Raw genomic sequence first — 11740 nt, 5'->3', positions numbered from 1 at the left:
TTGACAGCCGGGCCTGCATTTTTTTTTCTTTCGTTTTTGCAAAGCCTTGCAGAGGGGGCTTCTGCTGCCATGGCTGCGATTGCGAAGGCCCTGTTACCCCATTACCAGCAGTCGGGACTGGAGACTAACCTCAGCAGGGTCAGCTTTCTGGGGGCTCGGATACCCGCAGAGGTGGAAGCGATGGCCAGGAGCGTTCGGGAGCTGGACAAGGAAACCTTTCGCAAACTCCTCAAAGGTAAACAAACGCTTTGCCGGCAGGACAGGTAGAGGGGTGGGAATCAGTGCCCGCAGGGAGTTCTTGCCTTTAAGAGCTTATCCTGCTTAGGCGCTGGTTAGCTTAACCTCCTTCCAGCGATCCTGAAGCGAGCTTGGTCGTAGGCTCTGCGTGGCCCTTTCCTCACGCTCCCGTCAGTTGCTCTTGACAGCAGGACATCTTGCTGTTACTGCTTTTGTGCTTCTATCTTAACTGCTTAAGTTTCTTGCGGATTGCTTCCAGCGCTGCGATGTGAAACTGACTAGTTAATGTGATGGCCACAGGAAATATTGTTAATCAGTTTTGCCATTAAAACAGTTTATTACACTTCTTATAAGCTGGGTGGTATAATTTTACTTCGAGGTTACCAGCATGAGTTTGACCAAACTGCGGGACGCAGTGGAGGACAGAGGTGCCTGGCGTTCTCTGGTCCATGGGGTCACAAAGAGTCGGACACGACTAAACGACTAAACAACAACAAAATAATTTTACTTGCATGTTTCCGTTTGTTGCAATGTGCCGGCCAGTTGCTTAGCCCCTTTTCCTGGGCAAGGATCTGGAGCAAGTGGTCACACACCAGATCCAGGCACTTTTGGAAGAAACTGATTTCCTGGAACAGGGTTTTGCCTGGTTTTGCCACAGAAACTGCTTTGGTTACCCTGTATGATGACCTTTGTGGGGAGAGAGAGACAAGGGAAACATGCCCCTGTTAATTGCTCTTGACATCTCAGCGGCTTTCAATACCATCACCCATGGTATCCTTCTTGAGTGACTCTGAACTGGGGCTGGGTGGCACCGCTTTGCGGTGGTTCCAGTCCTACTTGGATGGTTGTTCCCAGAGGGTGTTACTTGGGGAATGCTTTTCAACCGTGTGGAAATTCAATGTGGGGTTCTGCAGGGCTCAATCCTATCCCCTATGTTGTTTAACCTCTACATGAAACCACTGGGTGGGGTTATCCAGAGGTTTGGAGTACGTTGTCAGCAGTATGCTATTTCTCCTTTACATCTGCAGGTGAGACAGTGGAAGTGCTGGACCAGGTTCTTGCCTCAGTAATGGACTGGATGAGAGCCAACAAACTGAAGCTCAATCCATATTAGACTGGGACACTGTTAGTGGGTGGTTCCCTAGACCAGATGGGTGGGAGATCGCCTGCTCTTGATGCGGTTGTCTATGCTCTGGTAACCTCAAAGTTAGATTACTGCAATGTGTTAGAGGTGAAGTTGCCTCTGAAGATGGTTTGGAAACTTCAACTGGTGCAGAATTTGGTGGCCAGGTTGTTCCAGGACCAAAATACAAGACAGATTTTACATATGTATATAGTTTTAATTCTATTAATATTTCATTGCTTTTCAATGATAGCTTTTTCTGTTCTTGAATTCCGTCAGGGGAAAAGGTGCAATTTAATAAATAAATATAAAAGATAATAAAACTATATAATAATGCCCCCTGTAATGGCCTCTTCACAGATATTTTTCCCTGTGATCTCCAAGCTCAACGACTTTGATATCCTAAAAAAAATTCAGCAACTTTGGCTGCCCCCCCCAAAAAAATCCTGGCTATACCAGGAAAGTGAAAGACAGAGCTATAGCCACACGTTTATTTTGTCACATCAAGAATAAAGGTTAACACTTTAGAAGAATTCTAAAATCCGTATTCGGACAGTCCCTTTACTAGGCCTGTGTAAATGCCATGAAATAGTGTGAAAAATAAAAAAGGTAAAGGACCCCTGACAGTTAAGTCCAGTTGTGAACGACTCTGGGGTTGCGGTGCTCATCTCTCTTTACTGGCCGAGGGAGCTGGTGTTTGTACGCAGACAGTTTTTCCAGGTTATGTGGCCAGCATGACTTAAGCCGCTTCTGACGAAACCAAAACAGCGCACGGAAATGCCGTTTACCTTCCCGCCGGACCAATACCTATTTATCTGTTAGTACTCTGATGTGCTTAAAAATAGGAGAGTCTTAAAATTATTGTTGCAATTCTAGTTCCATTTTTTCCATAAGGGGGAGTGCTTGCACAAATGTTCACAATGGACGAATAAATTACAGTCAGATTAAAGACACTTCGGGTTAAATCTTTTCAGGTTGCGTCCCGCGGCGACCCAGAAGTACCGGAACGGGTTACTTCTGGGTTTCGCTGTTTGCGCATGCGCAGGTGCTCAAAATGACATCACACACAGGCACAGAAGCAGTGAATTGCGATGTGCAGACGCGGGTTGCATTCTGCTCAGGTTGCGAATGGGGCTCCGGAGGTTCGGAGTATGTTGTCAACAGTATGCTGATGACACTCAGCTCTATTTCTCCTTTACATCTGCAGGTGAGACAGTGGAAGTGCTGGACCAGTGTCTTGCCTCAGAAATGCACTGGATGAGAGCCAACAAACTGAAGCTCAATCCTGATAAGACTGGGGCACTGTTAGTGGTTGGTTCCCTAGACCTGATGGCTGGAAGGTCGCCTGCTCTTGATGGGGTTATACTTCCTCTGAAGGAGCAGGTTCACAGCTTTGGGGCACTCCTGGATCCTTTGCTGTCACTTGAGGCTCAGGTGGCCTCAGTGGCCCAGTGCGCCTTCCATCAGCTTTGGCTGGTGGCCCAGCAACGCCCCTATCTGGACAGGGATGGCCTAACTACTTTTGCCTATGCTCTGGTTACCTCTCTGTTAGATTACTGCAATGTGTTAGAGGTGAAGTTGCCTCTGAGGACGCTTTGGTAACTCCAACTGGTGCAGAATTTGGTGGCCAGGTTGTTCCAGGAGCAAAATACAAAACAGATTTTACATATGTATATAGTTTTAATTCTATTAATATTTAATTGCTTTTTAAGGATAGCTTTTTCTGTGCTTGAGTTCCATCAGGGGTAAAGGTGCAGTTTAATAAATAAATGTAAAAGATTATGAAACTATAATAATGCCCTCTGTAATGTCCTCTTCACAGGTATCTTTCCCTGTGATCTCCAGGATCAACAACTTTGATATCCTAAAAAAAATTCAGCAACTTTGGCTCCCACCCACGCACAAAAATCCTGGCTATACCCAGGAAAGTGAAAGACAGAGCTATAGCCACACGTTTATTTTGTCACACCAAGAATAAAGGTTAACACTTTAGAAGAATTCTAAAATCCGTATTCGGACAGTCCCTTTGCTAGGCCTGTGTAAATGCCATGAAATAGTGTGAAAAATAAAAAAGGTAAAGGACCCCTGACAGTTAAGTCCAGTTGTGAACGACTCTGGGGTTGCGGTGCTCATCTCTCTTTACTGGCCGAGGGAGCTGGTGTTTGTACGCAGACAGTTTTTCCAGGTTATGTGGCCAGCATGACTTAAGCCGCTTCTGACAAAACCAAAGCAGGGCACGGAAATGCCATTTACCTTCCCGCCGGACCAATACCTATTTATCTGTTAGTACTCTGATGTGCTTAAAAATAGGAGAGTCTTAAAATTATTGTTGCAATTCTAGTTCCATTTTTTCCATAAGGGGGAGTGCTTGCACAAATGTTCACAATGGACGAATTAATTACAGTCAGATTAAAGACACTTCGGGTTAAATCTTTTCAGGTTGCGTCCCGCGGCGACCCAGAAGTACCGGAACGGGTTACTTCTGGGTTTCTACTTTTGCCTATGGTCTGGTTACCTCTCGGTTAGATTACTGCAATGTGTTAGAGGTGAAGTTGCCTCTGAGGACGCTTTGGTAACTCCAACTGGTGCAGAATTTGGTGGCCAGGTTGTTCCAGGAGCAAAATACAAAACAGATTTTACATATGTATATAGTTTTAATTCTATTAATATTTAATTGCTTTTTAAGGATAGCTTTTTCTGTGCTTGAGTTCCATCAGGAGTAAAGGTGCAGTTTAATAAATAAATGTAAAAGATTATGAAACTATAATAATGCCCTCTGTAATGTCCTCTTCACAGGTATTTTCCCCTGTGATCTCCAGGATCAACAACTTTGATATCCTAAAAAAAAAAATCAGCAACTGACTAGTTAATGTGATGGCCACAGGAAATATTGTTAATCAGTTTTGCCATTAAAACAGTTAATTGCGCTTCTTATAAACTGGGTGGTATAATTTTACTTGCATATTTCCGTTTGTTGCAATGTGACGGCCAGTTGCTTATCCCCCTTTCCTGGGCAAGGATCTGGAGTGAGTGGTCGCACACCAGATCCAGGTGCTTTTGGAAGAAACTGATTTCCTGGAACAGGGTTTAGGCCTGGTTTTGGCGCAGACACTGCTTTGGTCGCCCTGTATGATGACCTTTGTCAAGAGAGATACAAGGGAAACATGTTCCTGTTAATTGCTCTTGACATCTCAGCGGCTTTCAATACCATCACCCATGGTATCCTTCTTGAGTGACTCTGAACTGGGGCTGGGTGGCACCGCTTTGCGGTGGTTCCAGTCCTACTTGGATGGTTGTTCCCAGAGGGTGTTACTTGGGGAATGCTTTTCAACCCCGTGCAGAATTTGGTGGCCAGGTTGTTCCAGGACCAAAATAAAAAACAGATTTTACATATGCATATAGTTTTAAATCTATTAATATTTAATTGCTTTTTAATGATAGGTTTTTCTATACTTGAGTTCCATCAGGGGAAAAGGTGCAATTTAATAAATAAATATAAAAGATAATGAGACTATATAATAATTCCCCCTGTAATGTCCTCTTCACAGGTATTTTTCCCTGTGATCTCCAAGCTCAACAACTTTGACATCCTAAAAAAAATTCAGCAACTTTGGCTGCCATCCCTCCCAAATAATCCTGGCTATATCCATGCTTCATATAGTGAAAGAAAGAGCTATAGCCACATGATTATTTTGTCACACCATGAATAAAGGTTAACACTTTAGAAGAATTCTGAAATCCATAATAGGACAGGCTCTTTACTAGGCCTGTGTAAATGCCATGAAATAGTGTGAAAAATAAAAAAAAGGTAAAGGACCCCTGACAGTTAAGTGCAGTCGCAAACGACTCTGGGGTTGCGGCGCTCATCTCGCTTTACAGGCCGAGGGAGCCGACATTTGTCCTCAGACAGTTTTTCCGGGTCATGTGGCCAGCATGACTAAGCCGCTTCTGGCGAAACCAAAGCATCGCATGGGAACACCATTTACCTTCCCACCGGAGCGGTATCTATTTATCTCCTAGTACAGTGGTACCTGAGGTTAAGAACTTAATTCATTCTGGAGGTCCATTCTTAATCCAAATTGTTCTTAACCTGAGGTACCACTTTAGCTAACGGGGCCTCCCGCTGCCACCATGCCACCACCGCGCGATTTCTGTTCTCATCCTGAAGCAAAGTTCTTAACCCGAGGTACTATTTCTGGGTTAGCGGAGTCTGTAACCTGAAGTGTCTGTAACCTGAAGCATCTGTAATCCGAGGTACCACTGTACTTTGATGTGCTTAAAAATAATTGAGTCTTAAAATTATTGTTGCAATTCTAGTTCTATTTTTTACCATAAGGGGGAGTTCTTGCACAAATGTTCACCACGGAAGAATTAATTACTTGGGGAATGCTTTTCAGCCCTGTGGAACCTTCAATGTGGGGTTCTGCAGGGCTCAATCCTATCCCCCATGTTGCTTAACCTCTACATGAAACCACTGGGTGGGGTTATCCGGAGGCTTGGAGTACGTTGTCAGCAGTATGCTGATGTCACTCAGCTCTATTTCTCCTTTACATCTGCAGGTGAGACAGTGTGGAAGTGCTGGACCAGTGTCTTGCCTTGGTAATGGACTGGATGAGAGCCAACAAACTGAAGCTCAATCCAGATTAGACTGGGGCACTGTTAGTGGGTGGTTCCCTAGACCAGATGGGTGGGAGGTCGCCTGTTCTTGATGGGGTTATACTTCCCCTGAAGCAGCAGGTTCACAGCTTTGGGGTCCTCCTGGATCCTTTGCTGTCGCTCGAGGCACTTGTGGCCTCAGTGGCCCAGAGCACCTTCCATCACCTTCGGCTGGTGGCCCAGCTATACCCCTATCTGGACAAGGATGGCCTAACTACTGTTGTCTATGCTCTGGTTACCTCTTGGTTAGATTACTGCAATGTGTTAGAGGTGAAGCTGCCTCTGAACATGGTTTGGAAACTTCAGGTAGTGCAGAATACAGCGGCTAGGTTGTTCACTGGAGCAAGACGCTTTGAATATATTACACCGATCGTGGTCCGACTGCACTGGCTACCAATGGGTTTCCAGGCCAAATTCAAAGTGCTGGTTTTGACCTATAAAGCCTTCAACGGCTCAGGACCACAATAGCTCAAGGACCGCCTCTTTCCATATGAACCTACCCACACCCTGATATCATCTTCTGAGAACCTCCTTTGTGTGCCCTTGAGAGGTCCAGAGGGTGGCAACACAAGAACGGGCCTTCTTTGCGGTGGCTCCCCGTCTGTGAAATGCTCTCCCCAGGGAAGTTTACCTGGCACCTTCATTATATAACTTTAGGCACCAGGCGAAAGCGTTCCTCATTAAGGCCTTTGGTTGATCTGATTTACATACTGTGCCCTTTTAAAATGTGATGGGGGGGCGCCATTGAGTTGTTGTTTTTCTTTTTATTATATATTTTGTGGTTTTATATCTTGATTTTATTCCTTGAACTGCCCTGAGACCCCCAGGTATAGGGCGGTATATAAATTCAGTAAATAAATAAATGAAATTAAATCAGCTTTGCAATTAAAATAGGGAATTGCACTTCTTTCAATTGAAGAAGTGTGCATCAAAATGGATATATTGGTAAAAATAATATACAAAACTGCATTACATTTGGGGAAGTTGCTTGCAAACATGTGTACATAAGTCAACACTGCATGTAAAAATGTGTTTATAAGGGAAACTTCACACTAAAATACTGATGCATTTTCATGAATTTTGTTTTAATGCAAATTCCTGCAAAATGTGGAGAACTGCATTTAAGATTGGAAAAATGAGAGAACCATAATTGGCAGATCCTTTCTTGCCTGGTTACTATGCTGGTTCCTGATTTGAAGTTGGCTTTTTCCCGTGGTGGTGTGATATAGTCTCTTTAGGATTGGCTTGTGGGTTGCGTGGGAACTTGTTAGAAGTCCTGGAATAATGAGCCTAAACACAGGTGCCTCTCATATTCGATGGACTGACTGTGATTGATTCTCAGTTGAACATCTGGCTAGGTAATAAGACAGTCTTAAGCCAAGTTAAGAGCTTTGAGAATTTAAGGAGGAAAAGTCAGTTGTTCCAGGGACAGTCCACATATATATTATCCTATTCTGACCTCTTTTTCTGTATGGTGAGTGCGCCTGCCCAGGCTGCACAAAAAAAGCAATTTGGCTGCAGAAATTCATTCTGATTGTGTAAAGCAGGAGTTTTCAACCTCTTTGAGTCCACAGCTCCCTTGACCAACTGCATTGTTTTTGCATCACCCCTGTGGGGCTCAGGAGCCCAGCTATGTCACCCCTTGCCTGCAGAGCTGGCAGCCTCTCACCTTTATTCTAACTTAACTGCTTAAGTTTCTTGCGGATCGCTTCCAACGCTGTGATGGGAAACTGACTAGTTAATGTGATGGCCACAGGAAATATTGTTAATCAGTTTTGTGATTAAAATAGTTAATTGCGCTTCCTATAAACTGGGTGGTATAATTTTACTTGCATCTTTCCGCTTGTTGCAATGTGCCGGCCAGTTGCTTATCCCCGTTTCCTGAGCAAGGTTCTGGAGTGAGTGGTCGCAGACCAGATCCAGGCACTTTTGGAAGAAACTGATTTCCTGGAACGGGGTTTAGGCCTGGTTTTGGTACAGAAACTGCTTTGGTCGCCCTGTATGGTTGCGTCTGTTGAGAGAGAGACAAGGGAAACATGCCCCTGTTAATTGCTCTCGACCTCTCAGCGGCTTTCAATACCATCAACCATGGTATCCTTCTGAAGCGACTCTCCAAAGTAGGGGTGGGTGGCACTGCTTTGCGGTGGTTCCAGTCCTACTTGGATGGTCGTCCCCAGAGGGTGTTACTTGGGGAGTGCATTCAGCTCCATAGAACCTGCAATGTGGGGTTCCGCAGGGCTCAATCCTATCCCCCATGTTGTTTAACCTCTACATGAAACCACTGGGTGGGGTTATCCAGAGGTTTGGAGTGTGTTGTCAGCAGTATGCTGATGACACTCAGCTCTAGTGCTCCTTTACATCTGCAGGTGAGACAGTGGAAGTGCTGGACCAGGGTCTTGCCTTGGTAATGGACTGCATGAGAGCCAACAAACAGAAGCTTAATCCCAATAAGACTGGGACACTGTTAGTGGGTGGTTCCCTAGACCTGATGGGTGGGAGGTCGCCTGCTCTTGATGGGGTTACACTTCCTCTGAAGGAGCAGGTTCACAGCTTGGGGGTCCTCCTGGATCCTTTGCTGTCGCTGAGGCTCAGGTGGCCTCAGTGGCCCGGACAGCCTTCCATCACCTTCGTCTGGTGGCCCAGCTACACCCCAGCTGGACAGGGATGGCCTAACTACTGTTGTCTGTGCCTTCATTATACACCTTTAGGCACCAGGCAAAAACATTCCTTTTTAACTTGGCCTTTGGTTGATCTGATTTATATACTGTGCCCTTTTGAAATGTGTTTTTTATGGGGGGGGGGCGGTATAGAGTTGTTGTTTTTATTTTTATTATATATTTTGTGGTTTTATATCTTGATTATATTCCTTGAACTGCCCTGAGACCCCCAGGTATAGGGTGGTATATAAATTCAATAAATAAATGAAATAAAATCTGCTTTGCAATTAATAATATATCCATGCTTCACATAGTGAAAGACAGAGCTATAGCCACATGTTTATTTTGTCACACCAAGAATAAAGCTTAACACTTTAGAAGAATTCTAAAATCCATATTAGGACAGTCCCTTTACTAGGCCTGTGTAAATGCCATGAAATAGTGTGAAAAATAAAAAAGGTAAAGGACCCCTGTTGCGAACGACTCTGGGGTTGTGGCACTCATCTCGCTTTACTGGCCAAGGGAGCCGACGTTTGACCACAGACAGTTTTTCCGTGTCATGTGGCCAGCATGACTAAGCTGCTTCTGGCAAAACCAGAGCAGTGCACGGAAAACGGAGTGGTACTTTATTTATCTACTAGTACTTGGATGTGCTTAAAAATAGTTGAGTCTTAAAATTATTGTTGCAATTCTAGTTCCATTTTTTACCAAAAGGGGGAGTGCTTGCACAAATGTTCACCATGGAAGAATTAATTACAGTCATACCTCGGGTTAAATCTTTTCAGGTTGCGTCCTGCGGTGACACAGAAGTACTAGAACGGGTTACTTCCCGGTTTTGCCATTCGCGCATGCGCAGGTGCTCAAAATGACATCACACGCATGCACAGAAGCCATGAATTGCGACCCAGAGACGCGCAGACGCAGGTTGCGTTCTGCTCCGGTTGTGAAAGGGGCTCCCGAACGTGATTTCCTGAAGCAAAGTTCTTAACCCGAGGTACTATTTCTGAGTTAGCGGAGTCTGTAACCTAAAGCGTCTGTAACCCGAGGTACCACTGTACTTTGATGTGCTTAAAAATAGTTGAGTCTTAAAATTATTGTTGCAATTCTAGTTCCATTTTTTACCATAAGGTGGAGTGATTCCACAAATGTTCACCATGGAAGAATTACCGGTAATAACAGTGGTACCTCGGGTTAAGAATTTAATTCGTTATGGAGGTCTGTTCTTAACCTGAGACTGTTCTGTCTCTGAGGACGGTAAGGAAACTTCAACTGTTGCAGAATTTGGTGGCCAGGGTGTTGCAGGATCAAAATACAAAACAGATTTTACATATGTATATAGTTTTTATTCTATTAATATTTCATTGCTTTTTAATGATAGCTTTTTCTATGCTTGAGTTCCCTCAGGGGAAAAGGTGCAATTAAATATATAAATATAAAAGATAATGAAACTATATAATAATGACATCTGTAATGTCCTCTTCACAGGTATTTTCCCCTGTGATCTTCAAGCTCAACAACATTGACATCCTAAAAATAATTCATGAACTTTGGCTGCCCCCCCCCAAAAAAATCCTGGCTATATCCGTGCTTCACATAGTGAAAGACAGAGCTATAGCCACACGTTTATTTTGTCACACCAAGAATAAAATCAACTATGTTCACACTTTAGAAGAATTCTAAAATCCGTATTAGGACAGTCCCTTTACTAGGCCTGTGTAAATGCCACGAAATAGTGCGAAAAATAAAAAAGGTAAAGGACGACTCTGGGGTGGCGGCACTTATCTCGCTTTATTGGCCGAGGAAGCCGGCGTACACCTTCCGGGTCATGTGGCCAGCATGACTAAGCCGCTTCTGGCGAACCAGAGCAGCGGACGGAAACGCTGTCTATCTTCCTGCCGGAGTGGTATCTACTTGCACTTTGACGTGCTTAAAAATAGTAGTCTTAAAATTATTGTTGCAATTCTAGTTCCATTTTTTACCATAAGGGGGAGTGCTTGCACAAATGTTCACCACGGAAGAATTAATTACTTGGGGAATGCTTTTCAGCCTTGTGGACCTTCATTGTTGGGTTCCGCAGGACTCAATCCTATACCCACACCCTGATATCATCTTCTGAGACCCTCCTTTGTGTGCCTCCTCCACATGAAGTCCAGAGGGTGGCAACACGAAAATGGGCCTTCTCTGCAGTGGCTCCCCGTCTGTGGAATGCTCTCCCCAGGGAAGTTCACCTGGCAACTTCATTATACACCTTTAGGCGCCCGGCAAAAGTGTTCCTTTTTAACCAGGCCTTTGGTTGATCAATTTACATAGTATGCCCTTTTAAAATGTGTTGCTGCTTTTGTTGTGTGGGTGGGCTATTGGGTTGTTGTTTTTCTTTTTATTGTATACTGCATATTGTATACTGCCCAGGCTGCACAGCAAAAGCATTTTGGCTGCAGAAATTCATTCTGATTGTGTAAAGCAAAGGTTTTCAACCCTTTTGAGTCTATGGCTCCCTTGACCAACTGCATTCTTTCTGCCTTACACCTGTGGGGCTCAGGAGCCTAGTTATGTCACCCCTTGCCTGCAGAGCTGGCAGCCTCACACCCTCCCTTGTAGAGTTACCCCAGCCTCCCCTCCCCTCTCCTTGAGAGGCCTCTGGGCAGCCGCTGCTGTTGCCCCTGGTTCTTGAGCTACCCCCCACCCAGCCCCAAAGAAAGGTGCCTCCTCACACTGCCCACAGGGGCCTGGCAGAAGATGCCCCCAGCCTTAGTGGTCCAACAGAGACTGGCCAAAGATGACTGTGAGGCCAGCACCTTACCTTGGGAGGCAGCAGTGGCAACAGCGGGCACTGCCAGGCCTGCATGGCAGACTGTGTCCCCTTCAGCACCGGGCACTCAGCTCCCAGGCAGGCCTTGCACACAGCAAGCACAAGAAAGGCCAGTGCCTGCCTGCCTGCCTGGCCTCCCACTTGTCTGTCTATTCCCAACAGCAAGGGCTGGAGGACTAGCTGGCTGGGCTCTCTTATCCACTTGCTTGCTTGCTCATCTCCTGGCAACCAGCACCCCCTGGCCAGACCGAGAGGCAC

General features: G+C 45.2%; 1 protein-coding gene across 1 annotated transcript in view; it reads left to right on the top strand.

The window, feature by feature from the left end:
* COMMD5 (COMM domain containing 5) overlaps positions 1 to 11740 on the top strand; it is a 38159-nt gene continuing 26419 nt past the window's right edge. Inside the window, exon 1 of the mRNA XM_053374064.1 lies at positions 1 to 235. Coding sequence (XP_053230039.1) covers positions 70 to 235 — 166 coding nt within the window. The 5' untranslated portion in view covers positions 1 to 69. The remainder of the gene's footprint in view (positions 236 to 11740) is intronic.

Source organism: Podarcis raffonei, chromosome Z (assembly GCF_027172205.1).
Source record: "Podarcis raffonei isolate rPodRaf1 chromosome Z, rPodRaf1.pri, whole genome shotgun sequence".
Lineage (NCBI taxonomy): Eukaryota > Metazoa > Chordata > Lepidosauria > Squamata > Lacertidae > Podarcis > Podarcis raffonei.
The sequence above is the reverse complement of the archived record's forward strand: the minus strand, read 5'-3'. Positions and strand labels throughout refer to the sequence as shown.